This window comes from Ovis canadensis, chromosome 7 (assembly GCF_042477335.2).
Source record: "Ovis canadensis isolate MfBH-ARS-UI-01 breed Bighorn chromosome 7, ARS-UI_OviCan_v2, whole genome shotgun sequence".
In the NCBI taxonomy this organism is placed as follows: Eukaryota; Metazoa; Chordata; class Mammalia; order Artiodactyla; family Bovidae; genus Ovis; species Ovis canadensis.
In genome coordinates, this window is record NC_091251.1 from 94,504,087 (window position 1) to 94,521,204 (window position 17,118).

At 44.4% G+C, this 17,118-nt stretch overlaps 1 protein-coding gene across 2 annotated transcripts in view; it reads right to left on the bottom strand.

The window, feature by feature from the left end:
- Nucleotides 1–1,165: 1,165 nt before the first annotated feature.
- The window catches only part of DPF3 (double PHD fingers 3), a 277,364-nt gene continuing 261,411 nt past the window's right edge, over nucleotides 1,166–17,118 (bottom strand). For both annotated transcript variants that reach the window (XR_011258342.1, XM_069596945.1), the window contains 3 exons: nucleotides 12,047–12,159; nucleotides 2,272–2,353; nucleotides 1,166–1,735 (listed from right to left, as the gene is read on the bottom strand). Coding sequence is in view for 1 of the 2 variants with exons in the window: in XM_069596945.1 (XP_069453046.1) it covers nucleotides 1,665–1,735; nucleotides 2,272–2,353; nucleotides 12,047–12,159 (266 nt within the window). In the remaining variant the exon portion in view is untranslated. The remainder of the gene's footprint in view (nucleotides 1,736–2,271; nucleotides 2,354–12,046; nucleotides 12,160–17,118) is intronic.

Consider the following 17,118-nt stretch of genomic DNA (forward strand, 5'->3'; position numbering starts at 1 on the left):
GTCCACTGGCCAAGAGCAATTAGTCAGGAAGGAGGGCTCTTGCCAAGTCCTGGCGAGAAGGCCGCAGCCGGGCAGAGGTGGCCCAAGTGGCTGGAGCCTCCAGGCCTCTGGAGGGCTTTTTTTCAGGAGCTGAAGGTCTAAAAATAACCTGGGCCTTTGTTATAAGCAGCCGGACCACAGAAGTGGAGCTGATTTCAAGGAAGCCGAGCACATGTGAGGGTCCGGCTCACCGAGACCTGCCCTTTGGGCAAATGATTTTTCCAGAAATGTGTCAGTTACTGCGTGCTGCTGCTGCCGCCACTGCTGCGGAGATTCAAAGGTGGTCGGGCCTGCTCCAGCCCCCGGGGCTGACTTCCAACACAGACTTCTCGGCATCTGATTGCCTCCCCACTTCTTTCTTCTCGACACATTTTTTTTTCCCCAAAGGAAGAATCCAGCATGGACTGGGGACTTCGGAGAAAAGAGCAGCCCTCAAGCTGAAGATTCTGCGTGATGGTCACCCTGGTCATAAATAATCACATCATCCCAGTTATTTGTTTAGGGAATCATCATTTCTTCCCCCATCCTGAAACTCCCAAAGTCGGGTCTCAGCAGACAATGGCAAACGTACACGATGCAGAAGGAAGGAGTTACTCGGGAAAAGGGATCTGCAGCGCCACATCAATACTGAAGGGTTTCTCAGCGCTGCAGTCCTCAGGACCAACATTCAGATTCTTGACCTGGCAGCCTTCACCACCTTCCCGGTTCTTGGTCCACCAGGGAAAGCTCCAGACCCAGACCGAGTGGAAGGCAGAGTCTAGACTTCAGAGCTCTGCCTACGCTGTGGCCTGTCTCTCCTCAAGGATGCCCCAGCTCTGACAATCTGGTCCCGGGCAAAACCATTCCTGATGGACAGCAAATACCGACTGGCTGTGACAGGGCCTCAGAATTACCTTCGTAGCGTTTCCGCCCACCTCTCATGGCCTCCCCCTCCCTCCGCAGCACCATCTAGAGAACCCCACACCTCCCCCGGCTGTCACTGATATCACTGGATATCTGCTGAGGGTGGAGAAAGCAGCAAAAAGTTCTTCTTCAAAGGGACGGAGGTACCAGGAGGGATTTCAGGGCTTCATTATCTGGATGGGCTCCAGGTCCCGAGTCTAGAAGTTTCCAGGGAGGCTTCTAATAAATAAAAACTTCTCCGCAGCCCTTTATTCCTCCACTGAGTTCAGGGTGGAAAGACAAAGCTGAGGGTAGGGAGGCTGTGCGAAGGTTCTTGGAACACAGTAGATAATACGAAACACCAAACCACACAGGAATGACGGGATGGGTGGTCACAAAATGGGACCTTAAAATGGGGAACCAGTGAGAGGGCCTGGTGCTAGGATAAATGTGAGGGAGGGTCCACAGGGCTGTGGCTGGGGTCATTCTTCAAAAGTTTACCATCTTTCTGGCAGAAACAAGGGGTGGGGGGCTGGCTGAGGAACGGAAACCTGCATGTAGGAGGTAAGCAGACACCTCACCCCTTGATGCCCTGTGTCCGCGTGCTCTGTGGCTACTGATTGGCGTTCCTCCTTAAGGTTGGTCTGTCTGGATATATGGGAGAAGGGGCTCGATCGGGTTTGAACTGGGCTCTGCTTCAGCCTCTCCAGTGGCAAGTCACCTCATATGTGTGACCGGGGACCCTAGGCCTGGCAGCCGAAGGCTGAAGCTTTTTCTTTGAGCAGTTCCCAGCATAAGTGGCAGCTCCAGCTCCCTACAAGAAACGAGATGGCATTACAAGCAGCCTCTCCCCAAGCCTCAGGCCCCACCCTTTGGCCCTAAACTTTTTATCAGCCCCATTTTATTTTGGATTTTCATGATCCAGAGACCGAGTCCCAGTTCCGAAAATGTGCTGAAGTCTGTTGCTCAGCAGAACTCTGCTCAGAAAATAGTAAGTGCACAGAGATGATTGGCCGAACAGCAGTGAAGACCCTGCTTCCTTGGTTGTGCCTCTTAACCAAGATCACCGGGTCTGGACCAGTTTCCTCTAGAAACTCACACCTCTCCCACCATCTCAGTCATAAGCCAGGGAAACATCTCCTTGGCCTTCAAGCTAGAATTTCAGCTGGTTGAACTGGGTCTCAGTTGCATGATCTGTAAAATGGGAGTGGTCATATCTACCTCGAAAGGTTATGAAAGTTACATGAGACAAGATATGTGAAGCCCTTAGCACAAGGCCTGCACTTTAGTGAGGGCTCAGAAAGTGGTAGAAGTAGCTGTTATTGTTATTGGTGACCTCATCATTATTACCTTCTGGGGGCTCAGCCACAGGGGGATTTAAACAGTACATGTGGTAGCCACGGTCACAGTCATCACAGAAGAGTAGCTGGTCCTGGTGGAACACAGAGTAGGAGAGGAAGAAATATGGAATTATTTTGGTTAATTACTTTCTGGCCCCCAGTGACCTATGCCACCAGCTTATTTCCATTAATCAACCTCCCTGGATGCCCATTTCCCAGCCCATTTGGAGTCCTCACTTCCCTCTGAACAGCCACGTGCTTTGCCCACGCCTGGAATGCCCCCATCTGTCCTCTGAACTACACAAACCCTACTCCCACATAAGTGTTCTCAAACCATTCCTCCTCCAAGAAGCCCCCCTAGCCCACCATCTCACATCCAAGCCTAAAGGGATTCTTTATGCTTCTGAACTCACATCACCAACAATTCTGCCTCCATAAGGGTAGAAAATTAATTTAATGCATTTCTGAATTCCTCAGGATATTTGCCTAGTGAATAGACAGTACTTTAAATGTTTGTAAATCTTAACTGAATTGCTCTGGACCTCACTCTTTCCATTTATGAAATGGGCAGCATACTTGCTTGTAACATCCATAACACCTCAGAACCTTTTCAGGGTTTTATTACTAGAGAAATACGAGTGATATTGTGCCACCTGTCAGCTCCTAAAAGCCTCCTTGGAGGCTGGAGTTTGGAGACCAGATGAGAATAGGCCTTTCTAGCACTGTGGTTAACTTCCAAGGACACAGTTCACACCTTTGCTCCTATAGTTCTCTCTGTTTGGAGGCTCTCCCAGTCCCTGGCCCCTTCTCTTCTGGACTATTCCCTAACCACCCTTCAAGTCTTCAAACACTTCTCTGCTACAAAAACTTCACTAATCTACTCAAATGGAAGTTCTCTGACCTCTCTTGCATCCTCATGTACTTTGCTTTCTTTTGACATTTAATTGCACTTTACTTTATGCTGCCAAGCCTGGCATGTGGTAGGCATCTGCACACAGTCCGTTTGGAACACGGCTCTTTTGTCCATGCCTGTACAGGCGGCACAGCCCTTGGGGCAGACCTTGTCTTACTCATCTCCACATCTCCTTCAGAACTTCTGTGCATAGGAGCTACTCAGTAAGTGTTTGTGACCTGGTCCCCATCCTCCAGGTTCAGCCCTGTTCTATTCAGTTATCTTTGGGTCTGCTTTGATGGCTTATAAGATGTCTGCAAAGTTTTGTGTCAAATCTCACCTTGGCTTTCACCAGTTTAGAGATCCTGGAAAAAGTAGATACAGAAGTTGGAAACCCCTGTGAGCAAGCAGTGAGGCAGGAGAAACCATGAAAGATGTCTTTTTTTTATCACGCTAAGACCTTTCAATAGGATACAATGGGAAGCTTTCAAAGGTTAGCAACCGAGGAGTGACATGGTTAGACTTGCAATTTAGAAAGACCTCACTAGCTGCTGTATCTCATTGTATCAGAATAGATGCCCAGGTGGACAGAGATTGGTTCTTGAGGCCGGAAGACCTCTTAGGAGGCTACTTAGTCATCAGGTAAGAGATAACATATGATGATGGTCTGAACTAGGGTTGTGGGTTGAGGGAGAGAAAAAGGGCCTGCTTCCATTTGAGAGTCATTGATTAGCTGTAAAGAGTGAAAAGGAAGAAATCAAGGGTGTCTCCTCGGTTGCGATCTTGGTCAGCAAGCCAGATGAGGTAGCCATCCAATAAGCCACGAGCAGAGGAGCAGGTCTGTGGGGGGCAGAAGGCAACCTCAGCTATAAACTTGTTCTGTAGCTCTACAGATCAACTGGTGAGGATGCCTGAAGGCAGCTGGAGGTCAGGAGAGAGGCCTGAGCCTGAGATATGCGTTAGGGCGTCTTTGGTGATGAGAGGGCAATGAGGGTCCTGGGAGAGGAAGCCCAGAGTACGTGAAAGCAGATGTTTTTTAACTTGGAGAGGTATCCATGAACTCCTTGAAATTAAACGTACAATTTTGCACACAAGTCCAAATGTAGATGTTTCTAAGGAAAACGTAAATCCATAGCTTTCATCGAATTTTCTGAAAAAACCAAGAACTCAAAAAAGTTACTGAGGAGAAGCTTAGGGAACACCAAAGTCAAGGACAGGCAGACAGAAAAGAGGCTAAGAATCAGCAGTAGGAAACATAGGACGAGGATGAGAAGCTATTCCAAGGGTCACACTATTATTGTTAGAACTCAAGTAAGCTAAATCGCAATATGATTTAGGGATGATAGGAGGGAAAACAAGTTAGAAGAGGGACAAGAAACAGGAAGAGACGTGAGAAACAATATTACTAACATCTGAAATACATTGGCGACTCCTACTTTTATAAGAAGGCAGGATATCCTGGTTTAGACTCTCTCAAAGGGAAACTAAGGTATCTGTGGGTTTAAACATATCATTCATAGGTTGATAATTGTTTAGCACCATAATCTCTTCTTTTACATTCACTTCTTAGATAACTGCCTGCCAATATTACCAACAACAACAAAAAAACAACAACCAAAATCCCAGCCCATGCTATCCCCCATGAGAAACACACTCTAAGGGTTTCTTACTCCTACGTATCTAAGAACCAGAATTCACCTATGGCTACAGTTCCAGTAGAATGGGAATCCTTTTCTGGGATGTACATTCCCACCCACTCTGACAATAACCAGTCTCTCTAGTTTCTTATTTATCCTTCTTCTATTTCTCTTACACAATTAAAAAGATATATGTATATTTTCTTATGCCTTTCTTACAAAAATGGCCATGTACTATAGATAATATTTTTACTTTGCTTTTTTATTTAACAACATACCCTGGAAATCACTCCATATTGATTCATAAGGATGAATTCATGTCGTTATTGTTTTACAGCTACACAGGACTTCATTGGGCCATCCTTTGTTCACCCATACTGTGTATGCGCATTTAGGTCATTTCCAATATTTTGCAGTTATAAGCAATGTGGTCATAAAGAACCTTGTGTGTATGTATTTTCACAGTGTTATGGGTATATCTTTAGGATAGGATAGGTGAGGCAGCCCAGTCAAAAGGTAAGTGCCTGGTGGTTGTGTTAGGTACTGGTAGAACAGAGGGTGGTACCACTTTGTTTTGCTGCTGACAGTGCATAAGGGTGCCAGCTTTCCCACAACTTCATCAACAGAATACACTGTCATACTTTTTCCCCCTCATTTTATGGGTAAGAAAGGATATCTCAATTTTGTTTACACTTAAATTTCTTTAATTATGAATGTGTTCAAACCATTTTTTCCCGTGTGTATAAGGGTCATTTTTATATCTTTCGTGAACTATCTTTCACATTTTTCCCATTTTCTATCAAGTTTATGATCCTTTGTCCTTCAAACTTTAAGGGTCCTTTATATGTTATACATTGCCACCTTTATCTGTAGTATGCGCTGCAAATATTTTCTCCCAGTTTGTCAATTATCTTTTAACTTTATTGTGTTCTTCAGTATGCAGATGTTTATGTGGTCATACTTGTCAACATTCTCTTTTATTCCTAGCGAATTCTGAATCACAGAAAATCTCACCTTATATTTAGATTAGAGAAGACTTTATCCATGTTTTCTTCAGATACTAATATGGTTTTACTTTTTACATGCATATCCCCAGTTCACATGAAGACTGCTCTTCTGTATTATGCAAGATGCGGACCTAATTTTATCTTTTCCCAAATGGTTACCCTGTTGTCCCAGTACCATTCATGAAAATGTCTACCCTTGATCCAATAATTTTAGATACAACATGTGTGTGTGTGTTAGTGTGTTAGCAGCTCAGTTGTGTTCAACTCTTTGTAACCCCAGGGACTGTAGCTCGCCAAGTTCCTCTGTCCATGGGATTCTCCAGGCAAGAATACTGGAGTGTGTTGCCATTCCCTTCTCCAGCAGGTATTCCCAACCCAGGGATCAAACCTGGATCTCCCACATTACAGGCAGATTCTTTACCATCTGAGCCACTGGGAAGACCAAATTTTTATCTTACACTAAATGTCCATATGTAATTGGGTTGATTTGTGGGTTTTCTATTCCATCCCACTGGTCTTTTTGTCCATACTGTTTTTTTTTTTTTAATTTTACTTTACAATACTGTATTGGTTTTGCCATACATCAACATGAATCCACCATGGGTGTGCACGTGTTCCCAATCCTGAACCCCTCTCAGGCATCATAGTATGTTTTAATGTCTGGTAGGGCTAGACTCCCTTCATAATTTGTTGTCTTTCAGTGTTTCATTGGCTAATCTTATATTTTTTCCATGTGAATTTTAGTATCAACTTGTCTAGTTCCATTAAAGAGCATGTCGATGAATTTATTGGGTTTAAATCAAATTTATAAATTAATTTAGGAAGAACTGAAATCTTTACAATTTGAGTCATTCTATCCAAGATCATACCATGTCTTCATTTGTTCAAATCTATTTTTATGTCTTTTCAAAAGCATTTAAAATTTTTATTTATTTAGGTCTTATCTACTTACAGCTAAGTTTATTTCTAAATATTTCTCCCTTTTTTGCTATTGTAAGTGGAGCTTCTCTGCCATAATGTCTTCTAACACAAATAATGTTATTATTTGTGCATATGACAGTTATTAATTTCTGTATGATGGAATGTGAAGTCAAGTGGGCCTTAGAAAGCATCACTATGAACAAAGCTAATGGAGGTGATGGAATTCCAGTTGAGCTCTTTCAAATCCTGAAAGATGATGCTGTGAAAGTGCTGCACTCAATATGCCAGCAAGTTTGGAAAACTCAGCAGTGGCCACAGGACTGGAAAAGGTCAGTTTTCATTCCAATCCCAAAGAAAGGCAATGCCAAAGAATGCTCAAACTACCGCACAATTGCACTCATCTCACATGCTAGTAAAGTAATGCTCAAAATTCTCCAAGCCAGACTTCAGCAATACGTCAACAGTGAACTCCCTGATGTTCAAGCTGGTTTTAGAAAAGGCAGAGGAACCAGAGATCAAATTGCCAACATCTGCTGGATCATGGAAAAAGCAAGAGAGTTCCAGAAAAACATCTATTTCTGCTTTATTGACTATGCCAAAGCTGGAGTAATCGCTGTGGATCACAATAAACTGCGGAAAATTCTGAAAGAGATGGGAATACCAGACCACCTAACCTGCCTCTTGAGAAATCTGTATGCAGGTCAGGAAGCAACAGTTAGAACTGGACATGGAACAACAGACTGGTTCCAAATAGGAAAAGGAGTACATCAAGGCTGAATATTGTCACCCTGCTTATTTAACTTATATGCAGAGTACATCATGAGAAACGCTGGACTGGAAGAAACACAAGCTGGAATCAAGATTGCCGGGAGAAATATCAATCACCTCAGATATGCAGATGACACCACCCTTATGGCAGAAAATGAAGAGGAGCTAAAAAGCCTCTTGGTGAAAGTGAAAGAGGAGAGTGAAAAAGTTGGCTTAAAGCTCAACATTCAGAAAATGAAGATCATGGCATCCGGTCCCATCACTTCATGGGAAATAGATGGGGAAACAGTGGAAACAGTGTCAGACTTTATTTTTTTGGGCCCCAGAATCACTGCAGATGGTGACTGCAGCCATGAAATTAAGAGACGCTTACTCCTTGCAAGGAAAGTTATGACCAACCTAGATAGTATATTCAAAAGCAGAGACATTACTTTGCCGACTAAGGTCCATCTAGTCAAGGCTATGGTTTTTCCTGTGGTCATATATGGATGTGAGAGTTGGACTGTGAAGAAGGCTGAGCGCCGAAGAATTGATGCGTTTGAACTGTGGTGTTGGAGAAGACTCTTGAGAGTCCCTTGGACTGCAAGGAGATCCACCCAGTCCATTCGGAAGGAGATCAACCCTGGGGTTTCTTTGGAAGGAATGATGCTAAAGCTGAAGCTCCAGTACTTTGGACACCTCATGCGAAGAGTTGACTCGTTGGAAAAGACTCTGATGCTGGAAGAGATTGAGGGCAGGAGGAGAAGGGGACGACCCAGGATGAGATGGCTGGATGGCATCACAACTCGATGGACGTGAGTCTGAGTGAACTCCAGGAGATGGTGATGGACAGGGAGGCCTGGCATGCTGCAGTTCATGGGGTCGCAAAGAGTCGGACACGACTGAGCGACTGAAATGAACTGAACTGAGCTGAATGTTTGAGTTAGCTTTATTGTTGATTCTCTAGAGCTTCCCAGATACTATCATAGTTTATGAAATAGAGAAAAACTTTTTAATTTGTTACCATTCTTATTGTTACTTATTGTTATCTCAAGTACTTACTGTACTTATTGTTATCTCTTACCTAGTTGCACTAGCTAATATCTCTAGAGTATTGAGTAGTAATAGCATTAGTGGGCATCCTTACCTGGTTCCTCATCTTAGAAATGCCTCTAGCATTTCTCTATTAAACAAGATAAAGGCTTTAGTTCTAAGATATAAAAATTTTATCATGTTAAGAAAGTAGCCCACATTTTCTATTTTCTTGAGTATTGTGATCATAAATAGGTGTTGAATACACTCCCTTATTTTGAAAACTGATGAAGGAAAAGAATCAAGTGTTTATCCTGCTTTTTCTAAATAATCTATAGCTCAAGGTAACCAAATACAAGACTTGGAAAGTTTCTCTTTATAGAATTACCGCAGCTATTAAACAAAGAAGAACAAATCATAGATTAAAAATATCACTATTTACAATCCCTAATAAAATGGCTGTCTGGGGAGGCCTAACAAATAGCTGTGAAAAGAAGAGAAGCAAAAAGCAAAGGAGAAAAGGAAAGATATAAGCATCTGAATGCAGAGTTCCAAAGAATAGCAAGGAGAGATAAGAAAGCTTTCCTCAGTGATCAATGCAAAGAAATAGAGGAAAACAACAGAATGGGAAACACTAGAGATCTCTTCAAGAAAATTAGAGATACCAAGGGAACACTTCATGCAAAGATGGGCTCGATAAAGGACAGAAATGGTATGGACTCAACAGAAGCAGAAGATATTAAGAAGAGGTGGCAAGAATACACAGAAGGGTACAAAAAAGATCTTCACAACCAAGATAATCACGATGGTGTGATCGCTCACCTAGAGCCAGACATCCTGGAATGTGAAGTCAAGTGGGCCTTAGAAAGCATCACTATGAACAAAGCTAGTGGAGGTGATGGAATTCCAGTTGAGCTCTTTCAAATCCTAAAAGATGATGCTGTGAAAGTGCTGCACTCAATATGCCAGCAAGTTTGGAAAACTCAGCAGTGGCCACAGGACTGGAAAAGGTCAGTTTTCATTCCAATCCCAAAGAAAGGCAATGCCAAAGAATGCTCAAACTACCACACAATTGCACTCATCTCACACGCTAGTAAAGTAATGCTCAAAATTCTCCAAGCCAGGCTTTACCAATACGTGAACCGTGAACTTCCAGATGTTCAAGCTGGTTTTAGAAAAGGCAGAGGAACCAGAGATCAAATGGCCAACATCTGCTGGATCATGGAAAAAAGCAAGAGAGTTCCAGAAAAACATCTATTTCTGCTTTCTTGACTATGCCAAAGCCTTTGACTCTGTGGATCACAATAAACTGCGGAAAATTCTGAAAGAGATGGGAATACCAGACCACCTGACGTGCCTCTTGAGAAATCTATATGCAGGTCAGCAAGAGCAGCAGTTAGAACTGGACATGGAACAACAGACTGGTTCCAAATAGGAAAAGGAGTATGTCAAGGCTGTATATTGTCACCCTGCTTATTTAACTCATATGCAGAGTACATCATGAGAAACACCGGGCTGGAAGAAGCACAAGCTGGAATCAAGATTGCTGGGAGAAATATCAATCACCTCAGATATGCAGATGACACCACCCTTATGGCAGAAAGTGAAGAGGAACTAAAAAGCCTCTTGATGAAAGTGAAAGAGGAGAGTGAAAAAGTTGGCTTAAAGCTCAACATTCAGAAAATGAAGATCATGGCATCCGGTCCCACCACTTCATAGGAAATAGATGGGGAAACAGTGGAAACAGTGTCAGACTTTATTTTTTTGGGCTCCAAAATCACTGCAGATTGTGACTGCAGCCATGAAATTAAGAGACGCTTACTCCTTGCAAGGAAAGTTATGACCAACCTAGATAGCATACTGAAACAGAGACATTACTTTGCCAACAAAAGTCCGTCTAGTTAAGGCTATGGTTTTTCCAGTGGTCATGTATGGATGTGAGAGTTGGACTGTGAAGAAAGCTGAGCGCCGAAGAATTGATGCTTTTGAACTGTGGTGTTGGAGAAGACTCTTGAGGGTCCCTTGGACTGCAAGGAGATCCAACCAGTCCATCCTAAAGGAGATCAGTCCTGGGTGTTCTTTGGAAGGACTGATGTTAAAGCTGAAACTCCAATACTTTGGCCACCTCATGCGAAGAGTTGACTCATTGGAAAAGACTCTGATGTTGGGAGGGATTGGGGGCAGGAGGAGAAGGGGACAACAGAGGATAAGATGGCTGGATGGCATCACCGATTCGATGGAAGTGAGTCTGAGTGAATTCCGGGAGTTGGTGATGGACAGGGAGGCCTGGCGTGCTGTGATTCCTGGGGTTGCAAAAAGTCGGACACGACTGAGCAACTGAACTGAAATGAACTGATCTGAACAGTTGCTACCTTCACAAAAAGAGAGATACCAGGTATCACGTGCCTCCTGATGAAAGAATACACCACTATTTATTAAGTAGTCTTACTATTTTTATATACTAAAGAGGCAGAGAAAAAGAGAGAGAACCTGGATGTGATGAAGCCTCTAGCTCTAAGCATCATCGTACAAGAAATACAAGAGACAGAAGAAAATGTCAACCACCACCATAGGGATGCAGTCAGTAAAATAAAGTCATGGGAAACTCTATTGAACAAGTAAACTGACTTCTTTAACAAAAAATCAAGGGGGGAGAAAAAGAGCAAAATGAAGGGAAACCCTATGTATTAAAAGAAACTTTAAAGACACAGCAACTAACTGGCAATGCATGGGCCTTATTTGAATCCCAATTCAAATAAACCATAATAAAAACATTTAGAAACAATAAGATAATCAAGACAATGTTTAAGACAATCAAGGTAATAGAAATATTGACTGGATGTTTGATTATATTAAGGAATTATTGATTTCTTAAATCTATGTTAATATTTTGGTTATTTTTGTTAAAAAGTAAATCCTTATATGTTTTCAAATTGTAAAAAATATATTCACTATCTTTTAAAAAGTAGTCCTTATCTTTTTGAGATATGTATGTAATAGTGTCAGGTGAAATGATATTATGACTAGGATTATAATTTCATGCAAAAGAGGTGGCAACATTTACAAGAGTGGACATGTACTGATCATTGTTGAAGTTGATGATGGGGTACACAAGTCTCATTATTTTCTCTATCTTTGTATATGTTTGAAATTTTCCATAAAAAGGTGTTTTTTTAAATTTTGCATTCATTATGCTTAATATTTAGACCAAATGAGATGACACATTCCAGAATGTGGTGTAAAAAGCCAAGCACATCCCAACAGTAAGCGATGGGCACCACTGTCTACCACCGACCCCTTGAGGGCTGGAGGCCAGCAAGGCAGTCTCTGGCCATTACCCCCTGCACCTGTTTCTAAAGACACAAAGAGTAGCCAAGGTCATTGTAGCACAAGGGTCCCAAGGGTCCTCAAGGCAAAAGTCAAGGGGGGAAGGGTCCTGATGCATATTTTCCCCAGGAGTCCAGGGATGAGAATCCCACCTTCCTCTCCATCCTCAAAGGACTCCCAGCTCCTTGGATTTCTCCTCCCACTTGGGAAGCCCACACTCACATCATTCTCCGAGGTCCCACAGAGGATGCAGGACTTGCATTCTATGCACTGCCACTTGTAGGTCTTGACAGCCTCGGTCATGTTCAGGGTGAACTGCAGGCAGGTGGGGTGACCTGGAGGAGGCAGAAATGGCAGCATTAGGGCCAGAGGGTCTGACCTGTCACCCCCTCGACACAACGCTATGCCTCACTTGGAGGGAGGGTGGGGTAGCATGTGTTAGGAAGCAAACTGGGGGCCTGGATGGGGCCCTACCCGCCCTCTTCACCACCACCCACAGTTACAGCAGATCAATGCCCAAAGAGAGGCATGAGGATTAACCCTTTGCTGGGGAGAGATGTCATCCAAGTCCTCTGTCCTAAGAGCCACGTCCCCTCAGAAGTGTAACCAGTTGATGAGGACAGAAAGTGGTGATCAGAGAGAATGAGAAAGGAAGTCACACAGCACAAGGCGACGCGATGAGAGTCAGCAACAGCATCTCCCCAGCATCAGCGGTGGTGGGAGCAACATAAGAGCTATTTAGAGTTGATCCTTCTGATCTGCAAAGTTGTTCATGCTGCCTCAGGGCACAGGGGAAGAGACCAGAGAGAGCGTGTGAGGCTCCCAGGGACAGAGCTCAGGGGCACTGGAAGGCTCTGCACTGCCACCTAAAGTGTCCCTCCGTGCCCAAGACCAGGGGACCAGCAGAAGTCCACACCCTGCACAGGAACAGGAGGGAGGCTGGAGAAGTAGAGCATCATTGCAAGGATGTCCAGGTCTGTCCTGAGCTCTTCTCTTCATCCCAAATATCATGTTAGCCAAGCCAATAGCAAGAGCAGGGAGGGACATTAATGTGACCTTACAGCACCCAGCCCCAGTGGTCCAACACCAGAGGCCTGGCCTGCAGGGCTGGGCTCTACCCTCAGTTACAGCTCACCCAAAAGACAGAGGCCAGCAGCGAGAGAACAGCTGTGAGCCACAGAATGTGACGCCTTTGACCTTCTGTCTGACAGGGACGGGAAACTTGGACGAGGTCCCCAGGTCACTCAGGGCTGTGAGTCAGAAGGCAGAGCACTCAGGGTGAAGCCCGTTACTGACACCATCACCAAAGAATGGACAGTTTTGCCTGTTGCTGAGGGTTCACCCTTCTCCAGAGCTTCCAACTCCACCAAATCCACCATATCATGCACTGCTTGGCCTCTATCACATGAGGGATTGTGAGCTTCCAAAGGAGAAGAGTATAGATGGGCCTCCAATTAGAGGCAGTTCTACCAACCCAGTGTCCTCCACAAAGAGTCAAGATCCACATGGTACCACCACTCCTTGGCAAAGTCACAACTCAGCAGGAGGCCCCCATTTCCTCTTTTCCATATCCTTGCAAAGCTGGTTCCATCATGGTCCTTTGGGGGACATTCTGTCCATTCAGTCAACAGACAAACCCTTCAGATCTGGGGCCCCAGCAATGCACACCACACCGAGCTATCTCTGAGAGTGAGAGTGGGGACTCGTGTTGAGGGGAGCTGGGGACACTTTGCAAACAGCAGGTGGGAGCATTGAGGACAGGAGGAGACTAAAAGCTTTTCTAGGACTTCTCAGAGGCCATCCAAGGTAGAAACCCCCATGGCCCTGAACCGATAACTTTCTCAAAGCAACACCATACCAGTGACCCAAGGGAGAGAGAGAGATCTTACATTAAAAGCTTGGATGAACATCCAGCTGATATTCCTGATGGCATCTCAAATATCTAAGGATGCTGGCCAGAGTTGTTCCCTACCCTGCTCTCTCACACAGAGTAGTGGGATGGGAATAGGAGAGAATACACCAGCTTGAGATTCTGAGTGGTCTGCGCCAGAGATGCCCATGTTCTTAGGCAGGACACCCAGGAATTTTTATGATTAATTCATGGAGCAGATACCTAGATTAGCAGGTTGTCATTGCCCAGTCTCACAGCCCCAGTGTGCACCCAGCCACACCCAGCCAGCTTATAGTAACTGTTCATGGACAAGGATTTATTGGACATCTGCTAGAGCAGTCATGGTCCCAGACAGAAAAGATGCACTGGTGAGCAAGACCACACACACCCCTACCTCCAGATCCCTCTAGTCTAGTCAGAGAGAACTCAAATTAATAAACTACACACATACCGATTTACTTACAGCTGTGTGATAAGTACCATGAAGGAAAATCATAATTGGCAATGAAAAATCACAGGAGGTTAGTATCTAGTCTGAGATGTCAAGGAAACCTTCTCTGAGAAAGATCTTGGAGTTGACACCTGGCAGATGAGGAGATTAGCTGGATGGGTGAGGGAGAGGATTCCGTGTGGAGGATGGTGCATGGAGGGGCAAGGCACTGAGCCATGGAGGAAGTGGGCAAACTCAAAGGAAGGTAAAAGCCAGTAGGCAGAGGCTCGCAAGCAAAGCAGGAGGGGAGGTGGGTGAGAAGCACCCAGAGACGAGCTAGAGTCAGACTACCCGGGCACGTTATGCCCCTCATTAAGGATATGGGGCTTTAAAATCATTAAAGCCTTGTGGGCAAGGCAGTGACTAGATTACTCTGTGCATTTTTCTAATAGGTTTTTCATTTTTAAAAAAATTTTATTGGCGTATTGTTGTTTTACAGGGTTGTGTTAGTTTCTGCTGTACAGCAAAGTGAATCAGCTATACGTTTACATATATCCCCTTTTTTGGTTTTAAAACAGCATTCTTTCAGCAAGAGGGAAACTTTGGATGGTGAAGCAGTTCTGAACCTTGATTGCAGTGGTAGTTATGTATGTGCTAAGATTGCATAGAACAATACATATACGTGCATAAACACACGTGTGTGAATATAAAACCAGTAACACAGATAAGGAGGTCTGTGATTGCATGGCTGCCAATCGTCTGGTTTATAGTGTACTGTGGAACAGAGTGTACTATGGTTCATAGTGTACCTGGTTCATAGTGTACTTACATACCTATAGAAGTACTGTGGGTATGCAAGATGCTACCACTGGGGGAAACTGAGCAAAGCATGCATGGGACCTCTCAGTAATGTGTTTTATAACTTTCCATGTAGTTATAATTATTTCAAAGTAAAAAGTTGAAAAGATCTTTTTAAATAAGGAAAACACACAAAAAATTGTCATCAAAAGGGAGGGAAGAAAAGGGAGGGAGGGAGGGAGCAAGGAAAGAGCTGCTGTCAAAGGAAAGAATTGGGGGTGGAGGCAAAGGGAATGTAAAGATGTCAGAATTGTTGCCAGGAAACTAGTTTGAAGACAGATGCTGCTGGTGGGAGAAAGGCAAGCATGAGGAAGGTGAAGATTTGAGAAGTATTAAAGAAATCATTGGCAGGACCTGACCATGATTTGAAGTTTCAGAGTGTGGGAAAGAGAGATGATGAGAAGTAGTCTCAAGATTCCGACCTAATAAAGGAGGTGGGCAAGATGAGGAAGACTATGGAAAGCACAGAGAGACCAAATGGAAGAGAGAAGCACTCTGTTTTGAGCAGGTTGAATTTGGGAAGTCTGTGAGATTTGGGGTGGAAATGTCAAGTGGATGAGGTCAAATACAGGGGTTTAGAGCTCAAAAGAGAAAGAAGTACAGACTAGACATAAGTCTAGCTGTGTCCAGCTCTTTGCGACCTCATGGACTATAACCCACCAGGCTCCTCTGTCCATGGGATTTTGCAGGCAAGAATACTGGAGTGGGTAGCCATTCCCTTCTCCAGGGGATCTTCCCAACTCAGGAATCAAACCCAGGGCCCCTGTGTTGCAGGCAGATTCTTTATCATCTGAGCCACCAGGGAAGCTTTGCTAAATAGGCAGTCATTGAAACCATGAGAATTAATGAAATCTAAGAAAAGAGAAGAGAGGAAAGAAGAGAAAAAAAAAAAAAGATCTTGGACTGAGCTTTAAAGAACTGTTTGAAGATCAAAAGAAAGAACCAACAGAGGAAATTGGAAGGATGGCTAGAGAGAGGTAAGACCAGCAAGTATGGGTCACAGTGGTCCAGAGGAGGAGAGGGTGGTCAATCAGCTGTGTTGACTGCCAAGGTTCATGGGTTTGTCGTTGTTCAGCAAGGACCCTGAGTGAGGGCGTGTTGCCAGAGCAGAGCAGAAGCCACGCTACTAATAATAACACCCTGAGTGGTGCTGCCTTCCCTGGGAAGGAAGGTCAGCACATTCCAGAGCATGACCTGGAGCCCCACAGCCTGCTAGACACCCCCAAAGGTGGGTGGTGGGGTGGTGGGTGCAAGCTTCAGGCAGCCAACTGTACTCCACAAGTATCTACTGAACGCCAACTCTGTTCAAGACCTCTGTGACCAGTGTGCTGAGCTCTGAAGACATTTTCTAGAAGAGCTTTGGGCCAGTGAACAGTAGCAAGTGGGCTTAAGAAACTCCTGTTGGAAGTCCACCCTCCCAGCCTCCCCCCTCCAAAAAAAATCCCATGGGCTTTCTCTGTGTTCCTGTCTTGAGACAGTCACTAGCCTCCTCGCTAAGACTTTAAACCCAAAGAATGGGAATGGAGCTCACACAGCTTCCACCCCAGGTAAAATGCGAGGCTCCAAGTCTGCTGGTCTACAGTCCGTGGGGTTGCAGAGATTCAGACACAACTGAGCGACTAACACTTTTTCACTTTCAGAGTCACTTCAGCTCTGCCTGCAGAGCTCCTTCACCCAGAACTCAGACTCGAGTGGGAGAGGAAAGGCAATAATGCAACTTCTCAGCCCGGGAGGGTGAGACACAAAGAGGTAAGTCACCCAAGCTGCCGTTAGCAGGAGCAAACGCTACACCCAGAACTAGGTTCTGCTTTCTGTGCCACCAGAACAGTTGCCTGTCTGTGCCTGTCTCTACAAACTGGAGAAGGCGTCTCCTTGATAAAACTACAAGGATAAGGCTTCTTATCTACCATGGAAGACTGGAATAATGCACACTGTTGGACAAAACAAGAAGTTTCGAGAAAAACTGCCAGAAGCCCATACCTAAGTTTGACTACTAGAATTCCTTATTTAGGTCAAGACAAATTTCTAAAATTTTTAAAAGTAAGTGGGTAATAGTCTTTCCAATTCAAAGTGATAGTCACTCAGTCATATCCGACTCTTTCTGACCCCATGGAC